Raw genomic sequence first — 24,100 nt, 5'->3', positions numbered from 1 at the left:
GACCCCGCTTTGCCGGCGCGGCGAGGCGCGGCACAGCCCCCGCGGGCAGGGCGGGCCCCCGCGGCGCGCCCCCGCGCTGCGCTCAGGCAGCTCGGCCGGCCGGCTGCCCGCCCGTGCGGCGGCGGGCCGGGCCGGGCCGGGGGGCGGCGGGGTGCGGTCCCACGGCGCCGCGGGGATGCGGGCCGCCGCGGGGATGCGGGCCCTGGCGGGCAGGCGGCATGGCGGCGGCTGCGCCCCTTAGCGGAGGCGCGCGCCCAACGGCCGCGGGGCGGGGGGGGTCGGGAGCGCGCGCGCGGGCCCGGGGCGGCGGCGCGACCCGCAACCCCGCCGGAGCCCGCCGCGCGCGCCCATCCGCGGCACTGGGTGGGGCCGCTGGGAGCCGCCAACCCCCGGCGTCCTCGTCCCTCCGAGCGGCGGAGCCGGGAGCCAATGGGCGGGCGGGTAGCGAGTGCGCAGCGGCCAACGGGAGCGGCTCGTTCAGGGCCGCTGTCCAAGCCCCTCAGGGCGGCGGGGAACGGCGCGGCGAGCGGGGCAGCGCGGCGCGGCGGGGGACGCCGCCCGGAGCAGGTTAGCGGTCGCCCGGGCTGCGGCGGGGAGTCGTAGGCGAGCCGGTGCGGCTGGGGGCCGCGGGCTTGAGCCGCTCCAGCCGCCCCTGCGGTCCGTGAGGGGGGCGCCGAGGGAGCCGGCCGCCGCCGTGCGTTTCCGGGAGGCTGGCGGGGAGGGGGAGCGCTGAGGCGCGTCGTGGCGGCGGCCAGGCCGGGGGCGCGTTGCGAGCGGGGGAGCTCGGCTGCCGGGATCGATGCTTAGGAAAGGGGGGGGGAAACCTCAGGCGCCTCTTCGAGCCCGCGCTCCCGCGGGGGCAGGGCCAAAAGCCCCGGGCTCGGCGGCGGCCCGCTCCACCTGCCGCTGGGCCCGGGGCCGGGGGGCACCACCCGTCGCCCCGTGCTCTTCCTCTGCCCTTCCGCCGCAGGGTGGGCCGCTGGCGAGCGGCGCCGCGCCTGCCCTGCCTGCGAGGCGGCCCCGGCTGCCCCCGGCCCCGGCCGCGCTGCCGCGGCGGTTCCCCTTTCTCCGAGCCCCTTGGTTGCGGCTGGTGCAGAGAAGGGGCGTACAGGAAAAGGCCGCAACTTTCCTTCCCGCCTAGAGGAACGTTACGGGGAAGAGAACCGAAACGGACAGTTTCTTCAAGCAGAAGTCCTGGTTTAGGGGGTCCACGCATCAGGAACTAGTAGGAAGAGGGCTGTGATAGCTCTTGGTGTGTGCAGCAGCCCCTGGCTCTGGGTAGAGGCTTGGAGCCCTTGTGGAGCAGGGGCCACGTGTGTCTACAGAAAGGCTTTATGGAGTGAAGCTTAAAGTGTGGCTAACTGCGGAGATACACTGATCAGTAGCGAATATGTAATTGAAACCGGCTTGAATCCCATGGAAATAGAAACCTTTAATTTCATTTAACCTACTTAGAAGTTTTAGCAACTGGAAGCTTTTGATATTTTAAGAACTGTTTCAATATTAATTAAGCCAGAAATGGAGCATGTGGGAGTTCTACTATCTGTGACATCCATCTGTATTCTAGTAGGCTACAGGTCCTTGACCCTCGATTTGTGTGTCATGTCTGAGCCTCATAACTGACATAAATAATCTCCAAACTGCTGGAATTATGGTATTAGGTATATATTTCTAGGATCTTTACTCTTTAGCTTTTCTACCCTGTTTTTGTACTATCCCCTCAAATATGGTTGACTCACAAATTAGCTATTTCCCCACCCAAACCTGCCCACAACTGGATATGAAAGATTGACTTTACAGGTTGTTGGGTGATTTTTTTTTACCTCTGCTAGCTGTTGCAGAACTATAAAGTTCTGTGCAAATCTAGATCTGTAACTTTTCACTGCAAGTACTTAGTCTTTATTTATTTACCTTATGCTGGACTGCAGATCTAATGAAGCGTTACTAGAGACAGTTTTAGCAGTAAAAGCACAGTGGGGTAATTCTCTTCAATTAAGTGTGACTGTCTAATGTAGAGGTATGTTTTGTACGTGATAAATATTTTTCCTTCTTACAGTTACAAAAACCCCAAACCTGGTGACATCTCAGTCATCCTAGGCAGCTGATACGTGTCAATAAAAAGTTGGCACTGAAGCAAAACTAACTTTTGTAACGGCAACAGATTTCTCCTCATTCAGTATTTAGTGTTCCTTTGGACTTTGAAAATGTTAAGGATATCTACTGGCCAGATGTGAGCAGAGAGCATCGCTGTCAGTTTTATAGTACGACTCCTGATGGTGTGCCATGATTCTGCTTAGAAGAGTCATCTTTGAAAGCGGGAGCAATAGATGTCTTGAAATACCTGAACTAGCACTTCTCCTGCAAATGGAGAATCCGTAGAATCTCTTAGCTCCTGAGAGGCCAAACTGAATCTCCTTCTGACTACTATAAAGGGTGCTTTGTCATCTTCCTGTTTCTGAGTTCTAGCTCTTGTAGGAACCCGCAGTTCCTCACAAGCACCATGCTTCCAGTGCTTGGAAGGGATATATAACAAACTAAAATTGTTATACAGCAATTTGGAAAGTTTAAGCAAGTGCTAGAAAACATGCTAGTTGTTGAAAATATATGGCTGTACCATTGCAGTGATTTCAGGTTCGGTTAGCTTCTGCAACCAGAAATTGTGTGTGTTGGGTGTGTGCTTGGTTTTTTGTGACTAAATGTTCAGTGTTTGAGAGGGGTCTGTGTTCAGTACAGTACGCCGGTTACTTGTCTGCAGGAAGCAGAGCCACTGAGTAACTTAAAGCAAACAAAAAACTTCTGTACAGGAACCAGTATCATCAAAACTTGTGTTGGTTAGTTTGGTATTTTGTAGGTGGAGGACTTATCTTGTGTAATCGTTTTATGGTTGGGCATAGTTATTACCTTCATGTGCATCCATAGTGTTTGTCCCAGTTGCTAATTCTGAGCCTTGCAGTAATGCAGTCCTCCAGCTATGCTTTGTTTAGCCTCATTACTGCGAACCATCCTAAGAAATAGACCAGGTATTCCTATTTGCTTTTTTCCCCCCTCTTCCTTCTGGGTGTCACCAACCCAGGGTTTCTAGTGAGGTCCTTCCTATACAACTGTCATTCTTTGCCTTTGTTAAGCTTTTTCCAATCTCAAAGAATGTGTGACTCCATTGACGTACCCTATTACTTTCTTCCTTTGGGTGTGGTTAGAAAAAATGTGCTTAGTAGATCTTGTCAAGCTGCCATTTGATGTTGCTAGCTGTATATTCACTACATCATGCCAACCTTTCCGCGACATTGTTCAGCTTGATGTTTGTAAATTTGTAGTGCTTCTTGAGCAATAGGCATAATTGATAGATCCAAATAACACATCTATTAGTGTCAACGTAAGATTGGAGCCCCTGGCATCTACGTGATTGGTATCGGCAGGTAGCTGTCCTTCAGAGAAGAGAGAGAGAGGCTTCATGCATCCTGTTTAATTTGGGTTCACTTTTATTTGTCCTTTTTGTAGGACAGGTAGGCAATCTGTTAGTAGAACTTGCTTTAGCTATGTATGTGTTCAACCTCATTTTAAAGGTAAGAAAGCTGTGAAAATGGGCTTTTATTTTTTGATGGGATTTTGTTCTACGTGTATTTGAAAAAAACCCACCCACCCACACAAGTTTACCTTTCCTTTTTTTTTTCAAGAAGGTGATTAGCCTGCAAATACAACTTGATAGAGCAGTTGTCAGATAAATTAGTTATTTTTAGGTTTCAGAAGAATTATTGGGAATTTCTGCAGGAATATAATGGAAGAGGAAATATCTGTTTATTTGCATTGGAAAGTCATTGCATTGCATCATGTTAAGATCTTATATTGTTGACTGCAGTTTTACATGAAGAATTCTGAAATGGCTCACCTAAACGTTAAGGATTTAAGTTCTTGGTTACAGTTATGTAGAACTTGATTGTAATTTTAACAAAGAGTTTTAAAATCTTAACTCTTTGCAGCTGTTAAACAGCTCGCCAGCTATGAGTGCTTACTTTGGGTGTCCTTTACTACAGAGGCACTGGAAGTTGGGATTTGGCGGAACATGGTCAAGGTAATTTGAGGAATTTCTTACGGAAGTATGGTTAGTGAATTAGTACTAAACATCCACATGTAGCTCTGACATAATGTATTATGGGTTTTGTTTTGGTCACACCCTGCCTTAAGTCTTTCTTAAACTACCTCAAGACTCTCCAGTTGAGATGAGCTGAGAGGATCGGCAAGGTTGATCACTGGATTATTTTTTTTTTAATTGTAAAAGGTATGGAAGGAGTCTGGAGTTGTTGATTCCTAGGGTTTCAAATTCATTATGTGATATCTGCTGTGAAATGTGACTCAAGCCTTCTAATTCCACAATAATATATCTAGTTTAACGCAAGGGTGGAATAAGAGTCGGCTTTTTTGTCCTTGATGAAGTATTGTGATTGTAAATACTTTGTTAATAAATGTAATCATATATACCAAGGCAGTTCTAGTAAAAGACTAGCTCAGATGGCTTATCTTGTCCTTCTGATGTTTTGCACAGAACATAATTGTAGGTACAGGTTTTGGGTAGTTACTTTTGTCCTGTCTGATCAACATGAGGGATGTGAATCTGGGTTTTTATTCACCTAGATTGTCTAGTTTCACTGTTAAGAGACTAAACTGATGAGCCACTTGAGTGTTGTTTCTTCTTTCTCCTGCCCCATTCCCTATACTTGTTTTTTGGCTTTCCGATCCCAGCAAAACGACAGTATTATAGTAACAACTGAGCAATAATCCTGCTGCTAACACTTTTTCTAGTGATAATCTGGACTGGATATCAACATACTCCTATGAAGGCGAAATTGATGAATTTGGCTTATTTTCTTAATGCAGTGAATAGAAATTGGGTGATTTTGTAGCTTTAGCAGTTTCTGTAGTAGTAGAGTGTGTATGTTGGTCTGTTCATTATGTTGTAGGTAGGCTCTTCTGATGGGTTTTGTTCCCCTTTCAGGGTTAACTCTTAATTGCATAAATCATGACTCTAGAGCCATGATTTATGCAACTACCTTGATAAACAGTGAGGCTTTATCTTGTAATCCTTTCGTAACCAAAAGCACAAGTGAGATTTCTAATGCAGGTTTCTAACTAACAGAGCAGCAAATCTTCAATCTCCCTGCCTCATGTTTTCTTAAATCTTGTTTGAAAGCTCTCTGGATATGTGTTAAACATGTTTGTACATGAACTGGAGATGGATTATAGTAAATGTTCTTATATGATATGTGCTTTACTGTAATAGCTTAATTTCTGAGCTGATCTATGCCTTCTGTGCAACTTGGAGAAATTAGGTTAATTATATTAAAAGAGTTTTTTATTTTTTTTCTTTCAACATGCACTTGAAGATTAAGCTCAAATGGTAAATGATTCAGAAAAACATCAAGTTATAACCTAATAATAAAATGATAGTAAAAAACTTTTACTTTGTATTAATAACTCTTTAGAGGGACTTACTATAAAAGAACTGATATTACAGGAAAGCAAGGGACCTTTGTGAACAGAGTACATGCGACTCAAAGGTAGCTTCAAAGTCATCTGGTACAGAATCCCTCTAAACAAAAGCATAAGCAAATGGAAATTTGTAGTAGAATCAGAATTTTGTCTGCAAGAAGGTGTGTGAGCACACAGATAAGAAGTATCTGTATAACCATGTGCATCAAATACCGCTAATGACAAAGTTCTGCTGAGACCAACTCAAGAGTGGCCCATGTTGAAGTCTGGTTCCCCTCAGTAAGACTAAAGGATTAGAAGAAATTAAAGACCTCATGATTTCAGGCACAGCCCTGATTTGAAAGTATCGTACTTTCACAAGGGTGACTTCAAATGGCAAATGAAATAGTTTGTAAGTTGGGCTAAATTCTGCTAATAAATTATTAGGTGGACATGGGTTAGTGCGTCCAAATTCACTGTGTTCCTTAAGCCATGGAGTAGTGTACTTGGTTTTTGTCATTGTAGTCTTAAAGGAGGTTACAGAACTACTTCAATGTTTGGTATCAAAAAGCTGTGGTGCTGTTAAATAGGTCATATGCAGTATTAAGTCTTACCTAAATCAACTTAGTAATGCTTCTTACCATTAATATATATACTGCCAGAGGTAGTATTATGTCCAGGAGGAATGTAACTTGAGGAGCATGCAGTCCAGGAAAAACTTTCAGCATCCGGCATGTTTCTGTGGTTAAGAATAGTGAGAAGAAGGGTTGTTTTTAAAAAGCAACTCTACTTTATTGTGAACATAAAGCTATGCACTTAGTTATGTAAACTTTGACCTAACTAAACTAGTTACTGTAATTGGTATTGTGTTTCAATAGATAAATGATTTGAAGTGGACAAATCTCTTCCTTGGTAGTAGATTACTCTCTTTGAACATCTTCAAGATCGGAGAATTTAACTAGTTTGAAATATCTATTGCTATTTCTCAGAAATTCTCTAATATACCAAGTGTTGGCCACATGTTTACCACATTCCACATGCAGCTTTGGGTCTTCTGGTGGCATTTATACTGCAGTTGTGATGATTTAGGTGTAATCTTTCAGATTGTTTTAGTTGTGTTTCTGTACCTCTTTGTAGAGATTGTCAATAAAGACATTGTTGGTAGACATCAGAGAACTTACTATTACCCTGAATCCACTCCAGTTACTTGTCTGTAAAGTGTGTAGTGAGATACTTACCATCTGGCATACTACCAGGCATAAGCCAGACTGGCTAGCTAATATGAAGTTAGTGGACCCATTTTGATAGTTCCTCAAAACTTAGTTGCTTTAATTAGCTTCCAAACCTGGCAATGTGTTTTTCAGCTCCTGGAGATGTGCTAAGTTCTCTTGGCAGATTTATCCTGCAGGGGACTGGCTTACGGCTAGTGAAGAAAATGACCTTGCAGAGAGTAGATAAGAATGTTGATGAAGTCTAAAACATGGATAAACTTGTCTTTCTGCTAGCTGTGGGAAGAATCCCAAATCTTCCACGTGATTGTGAAGTTTGGAATAGGTATGCTTTAAGGTTAACTTACACCAAAAGCAGCTTACAACAGGAAATACTCTTATCATTTCAGTCTCTACTCATCTTCTAAAACAGTATCTTTCACAGATAAGGTTTCTCAATGGATATAACCTTGGACCGTGAAGACAAACAAACTATCATCCTTTGGTGATATGTTGGATAGGTATTGTCCAAATAGGGCAGATCATTGACCCTTGTTGAAAAATCTGGACATTCTGCTGATAGTATTCTTTTACTTACTTTTGTGGAAACAAGGCATCAAATGAAATGAGACGTGATATCATGGTATGACCCAGGGTTGTCTTTCTGGCAGTAACCTTGTTTAGATGAGTTAAATATTACTTCCTTGGTTGCCTGAATCTCTAATCTCTCCAGTTCTTAGATTTTTATTGGTTTTTGGCTTGCTGTAGTGTCATTGCAATGTGGCAATTGAAGCTTTAGATGAGGGACTTCTGTAATGATTTTTTTTTTTTTTTTTTGGTCTGGGGTGGATGGATGTATCTGTGCTCTTCAAAAAAACCACAACTCTGTGCATTCAGATTTGATGTCTAAATGGACTTCATCTCCTGAATATATATCTGAACAAAATGTTTCCTCTACGTTACTTTTAGACCTCTCTCTGTTGTACTGCTGCTAGTATTAGTTGAAGCTGTTGAAGGGAAAGGGGGAAAACTAGTTTCAGGCTGCATTTTTGCAGAACTCTGTGGCTTGTTGCTGATGCTTCAGAGGTTGAAAAATACATACTTTCTTTTTTTTTGTGTGTGATAATCTCAAGATGATATAATTTGGAGGGAGCATGTTGTTCACCTAACTAATGTTTGTTGGTGATAAATTAGAAAACAGACCATGTAATCTCTAACAAGCACGTATTTACGCATTCTTTTTAGCTGCTGGATTTCGCATTAAAACTTTCACTGGAGCCGCAGCAGGCTTTCCTGGCACTTGGAAAGCAGATCTTTTAAGCATCTTGATCTGTGCTTGGACAAATCTGAGAACCGATCTTTTTCCTGTTAAAAACAGAACTGTCCTTGTTTTGAAAGTCAGAGACCTCTGTTTTGAAGCAATGAGTTAAATATTGCTGCAGTAGCTATGAAGGCAAACAGAGCTGCTGTTGTTAGCTCCATAATAGCGCTTGTTCAGCCTTGGACACTAGAATTTTTTACAAGATGGGGAATGTTGTTGGCTAGGATCCTGGAGTATGGTGGTTGTTGTTTGTTTTTTGTTTTTTTAACTGAAGTGCTTAGGGGCCCTTGATTTATCAAAGGACAGCACCCTTCAAATAAGCAGTACCTTCAAAGTGTCACCATTGGTTTAGTTCTGAACACGTGAATTCAGAAGTATCCTAGCATCAGTTTCTGTGTAGTAGCTTAACAGAAGCTTCCTGTACCAAAGGCCCTGTATCCCTAAAAGTCATCTGGTAATTTTGATCATCCCTGTTGAAGAGCAAGAATCCTTTACAGAACCTCTGTTAATCCTTTTTGCTGTCATATTTCTTTTTTTTTTTTTTTTTTCTTGACTGTTACTACTTATTAGCTCAAAGTAGCTATGATATAGTGATTCGGATACTCCAAGGTGTGCTTTAGACAACTTTGTGTTTAACAGGAGTTATCTGTCTGGGTTTTTGAAGAGGTAGTTCTTAACAAGTCATAGGATAACTAGTGAAAATATGTATTGCTGGTTAATAGCTACAATTCAGCTATTGCAAACATGCAACAAGTTGCATGCTAAACCAAGATAGAATGACTGCTGACACTTAAATATCAACTTTGAAATGCTGAATTTGATTTTGTCATGTTGTCTTGCAAGGTAGGATTTTCTTCCTGGACCTGTTCCAGTCTGTTGCATGTTAGAGGCCCAACTAAATTTCTGCTGGGAACATCATTTATTTCTTAACTGTTTGGTTGGGTTCTCTTTTTTTAGGAAAAAAAACGCCACAATTATGGTGTAGTTACTGAATAATTTGCTGCTGTAAAGAACTTTAAAAGGTAACACAGATAATATTACACTTGTGGGATAAATTCCTTCTGGGCTTGAAATTAGGAGTTGCCAGCAATGTTATGCTAACTGGCATGTGGAGGTGCATTCTCAGAGAAGGCAGGGAAAGGTAGGTGGAGAACGGGAACATGCCCTTTCCTGCAGTTGAGATAACCTTTCTTTCTAGTAGGGCAAAATGTATGCTGCTAATCTTGGACTTCATTCGCACCTTGGTTCCAACGTGGTTTTTACCCTTAATTCAGATTTGGTGGTTCTAGCCAGTTCTCTCACAATCCCAGTAGTATTGCTGCCAATTACAATTGTTACACCAACATGTACTTCTGAAAAGGTCACCAATTTTGTTTTCTAGTTGGAATCTTCTAGAAGAATGGAAGAAGATGACAAACTAAGTGTGGAAAATTGCTATGAAGAAAGCCTATCAGAGACTAGGTGTCAGAGAGCAGCATAGAGGGAAATAGTGTTGATGGTTTCTCAAATGAAACATTTCTGTTAATCCTTAAAAAAAGAAAAAATGAATTAGCTTCAGACATACATGTAGGTGTTGAATTCACTCTCAGGGGTGAACGTATGTGTTCACGTTTGGTTTTTTTTTTTAACTGAACCCATTTCATCATTGTACTTAAGCATAGCTTTGGATCTTGATGTTTTGTAGGTCTGTTATTCTGTAAGAGTTTCATGAGAATAATGTAAATTTTTTTTGCTCTAATATCAACCTCATATTCAAAGGATTATGGTCAGAAATAACTGAGGCAGGACACTTTCCAATCTCTTCTGGCTTCCAGTTTTCTTTACATCATATCACCCTAAATATTGTCAAATTTTTCAGTTAGCTAAAAAACTGGACCATAGCAACACAGATATTTCCACTGGAAGCAGAGCTCTTTTCATTGTTTTAGCTTTTAGAAACAGATGTTGGACTGTAGCCCACGTCTGGGTACAAGTACAAGCAAGGTTCCTGTGTTTGCATAGCCAAGGACTGCCTCTGCCCTTGTGAACAGGTTTGCAGACTGAGGATACAGCATTTTTTCAGAAGCAGTATTAAGCCTTCCTTTGGGGATGGGCAAGTGAACTGATGGTATTAAAGTACCATCATAGAGTTTTAAGGGGTAAAAAAATATTAATTATGGCTAGGCAGGTAAATTAGTAATAAGATTATGTAGTTACCATAACAAAAATGAATCTTGGTGACAACATTGGTACTGTAAATGATTGCATGAGATTTTCTCTTCCCTCTTTGAATTTTCTCTTCCCTCCCGCATTATCCTATGCGTGGGAGCAAGCATGCAGATTTTTAGGAGGAAACAGAGTTAAATGTTGTATGTATGCAAAGACCAGGGAAATAAAAGTTATGAAGAGGGCATACTTAAACAACAGAGAGCATTAATTGTGACTTCCAGAGCAACGGTGAAGACAATAGGCCCATATCTTACATTGAATAGGAAAAAATGACTCATAAGCATGCTTTATCTTGCTTTATTGCATGAGATGTGCTTTGAAATTTGCGTTAAAGTCTCTTAAGTATGTGGCAAAAGTGATTTCATGTAAATAAATTTTTCCCTCCATCCACATCTTTTATTCTTACTAACCTTCAAAGAAACAATTTTGGATGATGTACTCTAGCCAACGGAAACAGTAGTGATTGTTCAAGTCTAAACTTGCTACTGTATGCCATTATCACTTTCTGGATGCTTCACTAATAAATGCAGGAGCTAACCTTGTCGAAGAAGGGAATCAAAATAAGATTTGGAATGTTGGACCAGAAAATATAAGACTCTGTATCCAGACTCCTGAAACTGGGTCTTATGCAGGTGATGACTTGCTTCTGGCAAGTAATCATTTAGAACTTGTTCAGAGGCTTCGTTGTGATAGAAGCACATGAAAAGCACAGCACAGTTGCGTTAATATGACAGGTACCTGAGATGTAGACCACTGTTCCAAAAACATTTAAGTTTCAGGCAAAAAGTGCAAATTAAGCCTATCGTTGTTCTCTGCTAACATACATCTCATGTATATTCATTCCTGCTTGCAGTGCCTGCTGTTTCAAAAGAACTAAGCATGTTTAGAAGTTGCATTCCTTTATTCTTGAGTGGTAGGTGAAGAAAGGCTCTCATCTTGTTTGGGTATTCAGTGTTGTAATTCTTGCTTAAGAAACGCTCCGTGTTTAAGGAGACTCATTTTCCGTGGGTTTTTTTTTTTTTTTTAGTATCGTGGCTTTATGGAATCTGTCCCTTTTCAGTAGCGTTTGGTTGTAATGGTTTGTGTATGGATCTGCTATAGGAGACTATAATTAGACTTTCACTATATCAGCGTATTTTAAGTGTAATTAGAAAGATTGGTAAAACATGGTGGAAGTGTATCCATATGCTCCAGTCTTCTACAGTAAAAGTTGTTTAAAGGTTACAATAAAGATGTTGGTATATGGGACTTAACAAAATGGTTTGAAGTTAGCCAGAGGCACAGGTTTGAGTCATAAAGGTCATGGTCCAAAGATGACATTAGCGTAAGAAATAGCAGTATATTTGTCCTGAAAGTCTTTCAGTTTCCAGTAGAATTTGACATAATTTCCAAGTAACTGAGGAGAAAGAAATAGTAATTCTCACAGTTAACTTCTTAACTGAAGCAAACCCTACAATGCCTTTGAGCTTTGCTGGATTTTGGCAACAATTCCTTGCCCTTCATTTTGTTAGGAGGTGTATTTGTGGATAACTCAAATCTTTAGTTTGTGTGAGAATTCTAATTGCTTATTGGGGTGTGGGGGATGGGGGAGGAAATCCAACAGACCTAACTGATGAAAAGGTTGGCAACCTGTATCCTCTGTAGAACTGCTGTGGTTTAACCCCAGTTGGCAACTGAAGTACCATGTAGCCACTTGCTCGCTCCCCTACCACCCCCTCAGTAGGATGGGGAGGAAAGTCTGGAAAAACAGGTAAAACTTGAGGGTTGGGGTAAGAATTTAATAATTGACGTAAAAAAATAATAATGAAAACGAGAAAGAAGGGAGGAGGAATAAAATCCAAAGTGGAGCAGAAAAAACCCCAAATCAAACAACAAGTGATGCATAACACAATTGCTTACCACATGCTGACCGATGCCCAGCCGGTCCCAGAGCAGCGATGAGCAGGCCCCAGCCAGCTCCCCCCAGTTTATATACTGACATTCCACGGTATGGAATATCCCCCTGGCCGGTTCGGGTCGGCTGCCCTGGCTGTGTCCCCTCCCCATGTCTTGTGCCCCTCCAGCCCTCCCCCTGGCAGGGCCTGAGAAACTGGGAAGCCCTTGACTGAGTATAAACATCACTTAGCAACAACTAAAAACATCAGTGTGTTATCTGCATGACTCTCACACCAAATCCAAAACACAGCATTGTACCAGCTACTGAGAAGAAAAAAATAACTTGATCCCAACCAAAACCAGAACAGGAACTCCGTGGGGGTTTTTTGTAATTAATATAAACACAGCAGATCTCGTACCAAGCAACTAACTATACCTTCTCTCTGGCCTGGCATAATTTGTAGGAAGGCTCAGCCTGACGCTGACGGGGACTTTGCTGACACAGGCAAAATACCGGAGCCAGCAGTTGGTGGGTGCCTGGCTCCCTGTCTTCTGCCAGTGTATTTGAAGTATCTACTTGTGATTACATTTTAATGATATGACCTTTAGTTTACATGGAACAGTCACTTAAGGTGGTAAAGGACCATGCACACAGAGGTAAAAATAGTTGTGCTATTCTCTTAGACTGGGTAGGGGTCTAATTCCTTAAAACGCTGTTAATGAGGGAAGTTTGCATGAAGATCCTGGGTCTTTCTGGAAAGTGTTGAAAAATACATCTTTTAAGTACTGGTTATAGGTGGGGAAAAATGACTGTTAAGCATTTCTTTCAGGTATGATATTGAATGTTTGCATCTGTGTTTATCTTCTGCAAATCCGAACTCCTAGAAGTTCTTTCATATACTTCTGTTTTTAACTTTTGTTAAGGTCATAATGGTTTCCATCCCTGAATATTATGAAGGAAAGAACGTCCTGCTAACAGGAGCTACAGGCTTCATGGGAAAAGTGCTTCTGGAAAAGCTGCTCAGATCTTGTCCTAAAGTGAAAGCAGTGTATGTATTGGTAAGACACAAAGCAGGGCAGACACCTGAAGCACGAATAGAAGAAATTACCAGCTGTAAGGTATGTGTCATATGCTCCCAAAGTGTGTTTCTGACCTTCCTTACAGTGTTCCAGTCTCATTTGGAGAACAACTTCGGTTTGTCTAAAGTAAAATATTGTTGCTGAGTGGGTTGGTTTTTTTTTTTGTTCTAACAGAAATATAAAATCCAAGACCTGGCAGTGCCTTCTATGGTTGGTTTTCAAGCTGTTAGTCTTTAGCAAAGCCAGTAGTGGAAAATGATCCTGTGTTTAATTCAGGGGGATGTTCAGCTGTAATGCAGAATTGAGAAGTAAACCACCTAAATTGAAACTTAAGAGAATATATAATCAAGTGAAAGAGGTGATGTGGGCAGGGAGTTGTAAGATGTTATTGAGACCCTTCTTTAGATCTTGAGCAAGTTAATTTTCTCCCTGTGCCTTATTTTCTGTTATGTATGATGAGGCTTAGTGCTTCCTTTGTTTTGGATGCACTGTTGGATCTACAGTAAGCAAGAACAGGTTGTTTAAATAGCTTATGTTTGTAAACAGAACAGAAATGTTTGTCTTAATAGATTCTGTTATGGGTTTCTGTTAGTCATACAAACTACTATAAACCTGTAATGACAAAGGAAAGGCACTGAAACTGCTGTGGAATTATCAAAGTGGCTATCTAAATGATTTTCTGTGCGTGCTGGGTGGGATACTTTCCTCCTGAATAGTAAGTGTTCTACAGGTGCTTGAATGTTCTGTTTCTTGAAAAGTTTAAAATCTAAACAGGTAAATGTGATGATTAAAAAAAGAGCTGCAAATAGCCAAAAAAATGTTGAGGCTTCTACTTCCTTTGGACTTTGGATATGTAATTCCTCTGTTAATTTGCCATGTGTATTACATGTCCTCTAGGTGTCTGTTGTTCCTCTTTTGTACTGGTGTCAGTGGTAGTATGAGGTATGTAGGAATGTATGGCTGTGGATGTGAAAAGGGGCAGAACAGATACAATGTAAATACTAGAAGTATCAAACTGGTTCTTTAAGTGCTTATCCATGGAACTGCTTTTCTATTATAATGCATGCCGTGCATTAATAAGGTTAAAAGGTGGTTGCTTCAGTTCCCTGGAGGCAGGCACCATAATTCCAACTAAAAACATAGCAGACTTGTTTTCAAAATAACAAAAGGCTTCCTGCTCTTAGGTAAGCATGGTTTGCTGTACCTCTAAGAATTGCAGAGGCTTTATTAAATGCTGTCTTGGCAGGTTTGTCCTTTAAAGTGAAGATTCCTGTTTGGGAAATCAACTCAGGATCTCTATTTCACTACAGCATTACCACTACTACTTTACATGCTCACACAGTGAGCTGCGTTAGCTCACAGTTGAGCTGAAAAAATGTCTACCAAAAGAAGTGTTTTTCAGCTGGGCCCACAAGCTAGTGTGCTTATACAGCCAGCAGGCTAGTTGCGGTTGCCAGTGCAGGGAAGCAACGTAAAAATAGGGAAGTTAAGAGAAGGACCAGTCTGTTTGGTAGCAGTAGAAACTTCTATGGCCTTAAGAGTTACAAAGCTGCAACTTTAGATGACTTAATTTATAACTGAAAATGAATTAACTTTTCTTCATTCTGTAAGGAAATGTATTTTAACTGTTTGTATTTAGTATAACTGTATGCTTGGGGTTGCAGGAAGTACCGCTGTAACTTTAATATGTTCTAATCAACTTGTGTTGAAGCAGTTGCTAAGGTGTTGGCCCCTGTACAATTAAGAAGAAGGGTCTGTTCTAGTGAAACTTTGAAGTGAGCTTTATTCCCATAGTACTATTTTGCTTAGGAAAGCTTGCATACTAGTGAGTGTACGTGACGAGGCAAGAATTTTTCTCTGTGTGTGTTAAGCCGTGTGGTTAATTGAGGAGAATATATGATGGAATATAATAGGGGTGAGATTTTTTTCAGTGACAATAGTTTGGTAAGATTTGATCAGATGTTCTAACACAGTATGCAGCCTTTAACCCTACCTTTTTTTCTTTTAACTAGCCAGGGAAACAATTTTTTTTTAACCTGGAACTTCCCTAAAACTGGCACAATTCCAGGATAGCATTTCTTAAATGGCTGGAAATTTTTTAAAGCTTGATAAAAGCTTTCTAAACCTAAAAACCAGCATGACTTGTGCAAGCCTATAAGAATTTTAATGGTTATTGTCAAGCTTGGGAAGTGGGCAGACTTTTCCCTTCTGTTGAAAGAAAAGAGTTTACAGTATTTAGATTACTACTAAAGATTTCTGTGTTCCCGTGCCTGTTGGACACCATTCCTTCTTTCTTCTGATATTGTTAGAGAGCTGGTTTTAAGGCTAGGAATGAGTATTAAAATTTAAGTGCAAATTGAAGTCTTGCTATCTTTTATATAACACATGTAATACTGCTTTCACTGTGTGGGATAAAGTGTGCACAACTTTGTTACTGAATGTGTTCATGGGAACTCAGTGATGTAATGTTCCTAACACGCTTTTTTACCCTACTGGTAATCTTGAGAAATAAGGAGATATAACTGTATACACAGAAAATGTGGGTGTGTTTTTCATCACTTAAATGAAATGTGTATCTCTTATCTTCACTGGCTATGAGTTTGCATCTTCACTCCTGTTTTTTTTGACAGCTCTTTGACAGGTTGAGAGATGAGCAACCAGACTTCAGAGCAAAAATAATAGTAATTACAAGTGAACTTACACAACCTGAACTGGACCTTAGTGAACCAATCAAGGAAGAACTTATAGAATGCATTAATATTATATTTCATTGTGCTGCTACAGTCAGATTTAATGAAACACTAAGGTGAGTCTAAAATTCTGTATACTCTGCTCTGGTAAACCAGTGGTACTCAAAGGGAGGGGGTCAATCCTGTGTCTGCACAACCTTGCAAGTACTCAGCCAGTCCAGCTACTTCATGTACTCTGGTATTTGTGTGCTTGGTCAATTTCATGATTCTCCTTAAGGTAGTAATCTTTTCTTTCAAGTGTGTCTTAAGCTGCTGGGTTTTCATTTGGTCGTCTTAGGAGGATATTATTTAGAGCTGCTTTGCCAGAGGTTAGAATTACACCATTCAACATGGAAAAGTTACTGTCTTTTTAAAGCTTTAGGCAAAAGGACAAATTATTATTAGCACTTGGAAATCCATTATTCGTGTAGTTTTGCTATAGGCTGCTCAGTTTTTTTGTGTGTGTGGTGTTTTTTTTGGTGGGTTTGTTTCGGTGGTATTTGGTGTATATAGTTTCTTGGGTTTTTTTTCTAAAGCCCTGTGCCTGAATTTCAAAGTCTTTCTGAAGGGAAGCAGTTGAAGGAGACTGGGGAACATGTTGCTTTTCTGAGTCTCCCTAACATGATGTGTTGCTCTGATCTCTGGGATGGCTAGAAAACATACAAATAAGCTGTAGCTGTATGTACTGTGCTCCCTAGTAACATCAGACGTTTTTTTCCCTGTGTGTAAAAGGGAACACAAACTATTCCTTTAGCCTGTCTTGTTAGAAGGGAATGCATGCTTTCAGAGGTTAACTTTTTTGCAAAACTGTGTGTGAAGTTCTTGCACTTGCTTTCTACCTGATAAACAAGTAGATTGAATGCTGCGCAGTTTTCTCCATGTTTTCAGAAAGTCCTTCATTAAGAAGAATAGAGGTTTGTGTTGGAGGGGAGTAGAGAGAAGTAGATTTGTAGGGAGAAATATGAAAACTGAAAGCTGGAAACTTCCATGTTGTACAGAAAATCTATCAAGGAAATACTAGAGAAGCAAGATAAGATTGTTTTGATTTTTGGCAAAAACAATGACTTGATTTAGTGTTGAAACGCTGGAATAAATATCCAGTTTGGGTAGATGACCCCAATTTTTATTGGGGGGGATTAAATCAGCTTGGAGGTAAAACACTTCAGATTTTCTTTGAGTTGTTACAAAGGCTGGCACTGCCTCTCAAGAATGCTATACTGTATGCTGAAACATCATAAGGTAGCCCATGTTTATAACTTTTTTTTAACGGCCTTGAAATGTTAAGGACCTGCCAACCTGACAGAAGCCCAGAGGGACTTCAAACAGTTAGAAAGGCTGGTGGAATGGGGTCTTGGTACAAAAAGCCTCTGGTAGTTCCTGCTTCCTTGGCAGGCCCAGTATGTTTTCTAGCAAAACAGAAAATGTGTTCCTTAAATGCTCTGGCCTCAACTCTTTCCTAACAGATGTGCTGGAATCATTAGAGGAACCTTACAAATATGAAGACTGCTTAGAGGGGCCTTCATCAGATATTTAACAGGAATAACTAACATAAAGTTCAAAATACTTGGCTTGGGCCAGTGGTAGGAATAAAGTCAAGAAAGTAAAATGCTTGGGCTTGTTTTGGAACTTCTCCTGATAAGTACTTGCGATACACATCTGTATCTTAGTGGTGCACACAGCTTTGATTATGAACTCTTTTATTTTCTCAAATGAGGCAGTAAAGTGTGAGAACAATACTTCTATCTAAAAACTCCCAAGCTAATAATGTATTCAGAAGTAAAATTTTTCATTGATGTTAATTGCTCTAGGATATCAGTCCCCCTCTTTTGTGCCCCTAATGCTTCAGCAATGTGTCATAAAGCAGTCTTAAACTTAGTAGTTGTTTGGGGGAGTGGAAGATTTTTTGTTGTTGTTGCTAATGTAATACTTTTGCAAGGACTTTGATAAAGCTTTATTTAGCTGTATTCTTGAAACTTAGATTGATTAGTACATGGTGTACAAGAAAACTAGTGCCCATAGTAAGTTTTATAGGCTGGAGAGAATATCTGAATTATATAAAATAATCATAGTTGGTCATTAAGCTGTATTATGGTGGGAACTGTAGAGATACCCACTTTCCTACAGTGGTCTTAAGGACTCTGTCTTAATGAGAAGCAGTGAAGTTCAAGGATGAAAGTGGCATCCTTGGTGGTTTGTTTTCCTCCTGGCCTCTCCCCTTCCTGTAATCCTCTTGTGCTGTTCTGCAAGAAGATGCCAGGCTCCAACTTGCTAGCCCTCTAAGCCTTCCTTCTGGGTTGTTGACCTAACTACTTGAACTAGGAGGTTCGGAAATGCATCTTGTGTGGCAGCTAGGTGTTGCGTTTTACATTATTTCTTTCTCATGTTTTATGAAAAATGTAGGATTGGGATTTAGCTTGGGGAGGTCAAAGGTATACTGACTTTCCCACTCTAGTAATGGAGCATGATGATTCCAATAAGAACAGGGTAAAACGTAGGAAGTTTATCTTGAAGATTGAGAGATCATCTGTGTGAAGACTGTGGGATATTGCTCTAAGCAGAAAGTCAGGGCACTGTCCATTCTGCTTTTTTGGGAGGGTGGAGTGTTAGGAATACTTTATATACGTATCACGGAGGCAGTGAATTGGAATTCATGGAGGAGTGAACTGACTAGTTATTTCTTTTTGCTTGCTTTCTGCTAATCAAATTTCTGTTTAATCATCAACAGAGATGCTGTTCAGTTAAATGTGACTGCCACACAACAGCTCCTCTTCTTGGCACAGCAAATGAAGAATCTGGAAGTGTTCATGCACGTTTCGACCGCCTATGCATACTGCAATCGAAAACAGATTGAGGAAGTAGTTTATCCACCTCCTGTTGATCCCAAGAAACTGATAGATTCTCTTGAGTATGTGTTATGTTTAATGAAGCTACTTCAGTAATCTGTAACCTAGGAACAAAGTACCAAAGAACGGTTAGGAACCTGAAACATGAAGAAGTTGGCTTATGCTGTCCTGTGAGCCTGACAGCATGGCTGACACTTTCCTTTTTTCTGTAAAGGTGATGGGTTAGAGTTTTATGGTCACTTGAAACTGAGCTAAGTATGAAGTGGTACCAAAGGAGGGAGTGCTCATATCTACTCATGATGCCTCCTATGTGCTGAGGGTGACAGTTTTTCAGCTGCATGATGAGTCGAATCAGGAGCTATTAAAAACAAAGCTGTACTGTTACGAGTGCGCTAGCACTGGTATTGGAAGGGAAAGGGGTAAAACCAAGAGAGTCCCTTTTAACAGCAGGCTCTACTACATGCACCTAAATGCCATTGCAAAATCAGACTGAGGTACTGAAATATTACTTAGCTGCTTAAACACAACTGGAGAAATGGTTCTGTTGGGTATTCAGAGAACACAGACATAAAAAAAAAATATGTCTTCTGTAGCTTTTTAGTCTTGAATTGGGCATTACTGGGGGGGGGGGGAATCATGCATTCTGTATTATTTTCTGTGTATATTAGTTGCCCTAAGGTCTTATTTAGTAACTGTCAAGCCTGAACTTGAACAGGTGGCATATATGGGATAAGTGAAGTGTAATGCAATAAATTATAATCTCAACTCTAAATCACTCTCCCTTCTCCCCTGTCATACAAAATACCATGCCTTGTAGTAGAACTATGGAACTAAAAAAAAAAAGTAAAATACCTTCTTCAACTTGTTATTATAGAAGGAAGAACGCTAACATTAAAAACAATTGAGTTACTTTCTACCTAGAATGCACATGGAGCCAAACTTTTAAAAATAATTTTGACTTCAAATTAGGTATTCAGAAATAGTCATATTTTTGTCTGTCTTTTCTTTTCACAAGCAGATTAAGTATAACTTAAATTGCTTGGTTTGGGCATGGACCAGCTCTCTGTGTTTCAGAATTCATGGCAATGAGAGAAGGCTTTTGTAAATTTTTACAAGTCATCTCTTTAGCCAACAGCTGACAGACATAGAAACAGATTTGTGTCCCTATCTGGGCTTTAGTACTCCTCTTCCTGCCCTGGGTAATTTCATGAAGGGCATCTGATGCATGTTAGCTTTGATTGAACAGAACATTGGTGAAGAACGACGTTGGCTAAATTCTATTTGTGTGGCTAAGATGTTGCGTGACTGAACCAAATAAAATCCAAGTCGTGTTTTGAAGTGGAGAACACTAAAATAGCAATAGTTGGAGGCACATCCCTGTTTTGCTTGGCTGCTATGACTGAAGGTTATTATCATTTTGAACACAAACTGCTGAATGAATCGAGATGCAAGGTGAAGTTGCAGAACTTAATTAAAGGAGAGAAACTGGTCACCAGCTTGCTGCAGAGGTGGTGTGTGATTGCTTAACACCACAAAGGTGGAGGTGATGCTTGTAATGCAGCTGGGACTTCTTTGCAGTAGCACCATTTTCCATATGACAGTGCTAACTGAGAAGTGGTGTGTCTGTGTTAAAAAAGACTAACTTGCTGTGTCTGCACTTCGTTTCAGAACTTAGTTGATAAAATTAGGATTGTTGTAAAGGAATGTGTCACTAGCTGTGTAGTTAGTGTGTAATAAATAAATACCAGTATCCTTCTTTTCAGTGGACACTGAATGTACAGTCCTCTCTTTTACTGAGAAACTGGTTTTCATTTCAGTCTGTATCCCATTTCCTTTAAAGGGGGGAAAAAAAATCATAGTAACAATCCAATTCACATTCCTCCCCTCCCCCTCCAACCCAGTGAAGCAGCATGCAGTAATTTACACTTGCCTTTTATTTTGTTTCTTTAGGTGGATGGATGATGGCCTAGTGAATGATATTACTCCTAAACTGATAGGCGACAGACCTAATACTTACACATATACAAAAGCCTTAGCCGAATATGTAGTACAACAAGAAGGTGCAAAATTAAACACAGCTATTATAAGGCCATCTATTGTTGGTGCTAGCTGGAAGGAGCCTTTTCCTGTAAGTTACTGAGTTTTCACTGACCATCTTGCCTGTAAACTGTAGTATATACTGACAACCTTTTTATCTAGTGACCTTTGTAGAGGAAAACCTTTTAGACTATGAAGTTGTGGCTTGGTTGCTGCTGAATAACAACAGATACAAAAGTTATCAAATATGGTATTCTTTGTGTGAAATTTAGGGGTAAACTACTTCTAATTGCAGAATAAGACACTTATCACAATGGGAGATACTGTTTCACACACAAAATAATTAGATTTTTACTTTACGGTTCTGTGTATCTTCATCTGTTTTTCCCTCTTCAAGATGCTTTGTTATGTCAGTAACTGCAAAGGGTGACTAAGAAAACTGGGGACTGCAGGACATGAAGTTGTTTTGGCTTCACTGGTAGTCTAACCCTGTAAGCTTTGCAGAGGATGCCATAGGTTCCATGTGCTGTATACTGTATGCTTCCTATATGGGAGATTGGCGTCAGGATAGCTTCTCCAGTTCAAGACTGAATATCCCTCAAGCTCTTAAAATCCATATAATTGACTTTGCGTACCTTCTTAGTATGTATAATGTACATGTCAAGCCATAAGTATATAGTGTCTAAATACTGTCATTAAAGTTGAGCAAGAACGTCTTCAGTTTGAAAAATGAAAGAATAATCGATGGCAAAGCTGCTAACCTGTCGTCTTCAAGTTGCTAGAAGCTAGTCTAAAAATACTTGTGAACTTGAATACTGATTATAAACGTGTATAAATGCGTATAAACTTATACAGAAAATGCTCTGCATTTTATTCACCAAGAAATAAGCAACCTAGCATGTCACTGGAAAGACCAGTGAATCTATAGGTAGATCTCGTCTGAATCATAGCAGCTTGTTACATCACTAGATTTTGATATGGAAGAACTTAATTTAGAGGCTTGGAAATTTAATATATTTTTCTTTATTCTCTTTTCCCTCTACTCCTTACACTTGTAGAAACTTGAAATTTTCACTTGAAAATGCCAACTTCAGTATATTCTAACCAGATCTTTTCCCTCCCCCCCTGTTCGTAATAGGGATGGATTGATAACTTCAATGGACCTAGTGGTCTCTTCATTGCTGTAAGTAATAAATACACTTTTATTTAGCTCCTTCAGAAGGCAGCAAAGCTTTGTATGTTTCACTGGTGGCTCTTCTGTCTTTTTTTTTTCTTTTTTTTTTCTGTTTTTTAAGGCAGGAAAAGGAATTCTTCGAACAATGAGAGCTTCCAACAATGCAGTAGCAGATCTTGTTCCAGTAGATGTTGTTGTCAATACGACGCTGGCTGCAGCCTGGTATTCTGGAGTTAATAGGTATAACAGGTGACAATAGAGAGTACGAAGTATTTTGAAATTTTATTTTGTATTTTAATAAGTTAGTCTTCTATTGAATTTCTAATCGGTGTCCTGCTATTCCCCCAGGACAAAGGAATTCAAAGTTTCAACAGTGTTAGTCCTTCACAGTAACTTCCTTATGCCAAAGAGGAAGACATCACCTACTGATACTGTTGTAGAAGCTATGCCTGAAAATTCCTTCCTGGGTCTTGTAATGAATACAATCTACGATTATGTAGGTGATGCCTTCTCTGGAAGAAGAGAAATATAATAGTTAAAGAAGGAGAAAAAGACTGGAAGGTAGCATAGAAAGCAAGAAATCTGACATGAGATTGATGCTTTCTGCTTTATGTAAATGATGCTGTTGAGGGAAAGAATAAGTTTGGGTATTTTGTCTGTTTTTAAAAGGTTGTTTTCTAACTTGCTCTTTGGTCTTTTCTCCCCTGCCCAGACCAAGAAATGTCATGGTATATAACTGTACAACAGGTGGCACCAATCCTTTCCATTGGGGTGAAGTTGGTATGCCATGTTTCTTTTTTTTTTTTATAGACTTTAATAGGAAAATAAGGTCCAATAATAAAAGGACAGGGTATAATCAGTAGATCATGTTGTATTTCCATTGTTGAAACTAGTATAATAGCCATACCTCTCAATTTTGCAGTGTATTGTGCTTTTTCATTAACTTCCATTGCTAGTTTTCTCCCCTTGTAGCATTTTCACAGTTTCATTTTGTTCTGCATGTTGTTTTTTTAAATTCCATTATAACTTTATGGGAGAACTGATTTTTCTGTTTGCTGCCATGACCTAATCTGCAGAGTTTGGGTAGTGCACGGAGAAAAGCATTGCTCAGAGGAGCAGTAGTCATGTTGGGTTTAATGCCAACTAATTACTAAATACATATGGATAAATAGCCCACAATTAGATGTTTTGTACATCTGCATAACTGAGAGGTATGGTAATAGTTTTGCTTTATGTTTGGCTTAAGTTAACTGTTGGTTGAGGTTACTCTCATAATCTTCAGATAGCTAAATGAGACTTCAACTATTCACGTACAGGGAAAAGTAATCTTTAAAAAAGTATGGCCATCTATTTTCAACTCCTAGGTATCCTGACTAGATAGCATGTAACCCACATGCCAAAAGCTTTGTAATAGTGTTTGTTATAAACAGCAATACAAGCTGGCTGGTGTGGTGAAGCTGTTTCATTTGCCTTCAGTTTTTTAGAAATAGAATCCTTAAACTCGGATTATATTTTTTCTCTGTTAACTTTAATACTTAAATCTATTATATTTTTCTTCACTACTTTTTTCATGCTTTTTATTTCACTTTGCCTATTTTATATGTATCTGAATTTATAAACCTTTTTGCTTCAGCCAAACTTGGAAAATTGCTGACTTTATTAATATTCTAGTGCGAATTGGATATTTAAATACTGTCTATAAACAGCATAAAATTATGAGAGATTATTAAAAGGAGAGGTGAATTTGTACGTAACTTTTTAAGACACTGATTTTGCATAACTGTCGTGTACAGCATTTTCAGGTGTTAGCAGGAGTCCCATCCTAATAGCTTTTTTCATAATGCTTAAATATGGATAAGTTGTTTAAAAATGTAATTTGAAATGCACTTCAGATGCTTGTGGAGTCCTCAGTCTATTCTTAAATTATTCCTCACACGAGATCAGAATAGCATTCTTCATGAAATATAGATGACTATTTAAATAGCTTTACACGCTGTATAAACTGAAGTTGCTGTGAATTTTTGAAACCAACAATTTCTAAGGTAGGGAAGAGGAAAAGAAAGAGAGAAGCTACAATAAAATGTGATACTGAAGGGGAAGGCATGAAAGACCTCTTAATTATAATAACCAGTTTAACAGTATTCTAGGTTAAAAGCTTATGA

The 24,100-nt window shown here is 40.0% G+C and overlaps 1 protein-coding gene across 3 annotated transcripts in view; it reads left to right on the top strand.

Moving 5' to 3' along the window:
- The first annotated feature begins 346 nt into the window (after positions 1–346).
- FAR1 (fatty acyl-CoA reductase 1) overlaps positions 347–24,100 on the top strand; it is a 39,700-nt gene continuing 15,946 nt past the window's right edge. Inside the window, exons 1-8 of one of the 3 annotated variants that reach the window (XM_056354016.1) lie at positions 347–567; positions 13,000–13,194; positions 15,786–15,961; positions 18,610–18,789; positions 20,678–20,855; positions 21,903–21,947; positions 22,060–22,187; positions 22,651–22,718. In XM_056354016.1, coding sequence (XP_056209991.1) covers positions 430–567; positions 13,000–13,194; positions 15,786–15,961; positions 18,610–18,789; positions 20,678–20,855; positions 21,903–21,947; positions 22,060–22,187; positions 22,651–22,718 — 1,108 coding nt within the window. In that variant the 5' untranslated portion in view covers positions 347–429. The remainder of the gene's footprint in view (positions 568–12,999; positions 13,195–15,785; positions 15,962–18,609; positions 18,790–20,677; positions 20,856–21,902; positions 21,948–22,059; positions 22,188–22,650; positions 22,719–24,100) is intronic. The other 2 variants (XM_056354014.1, XM_056354015.1) reach the window with 2 other exon arrangements.

The sequence above is a fragment of the Falco biarmicus genome, chromosome 10 (genome assembly GCF_023638135.1).
Source record: "Falco biarmicus isolate bFalBia1 chromosome 10, bFalBia1.pri, whole genome shotgun sequence".
NCBI classification, from domain to species: domain Eukaryota; kingdom Metazoa; phylum Chordata; class Aves; order Falconiformes; family Falconidae; genus Falco; species Falco biarmicus.
The sequence above is the reverse complement of the archived record's forward strand: the minus strand, read 5'-3'. Positions and strand labels throughout refer to the sequence as shown.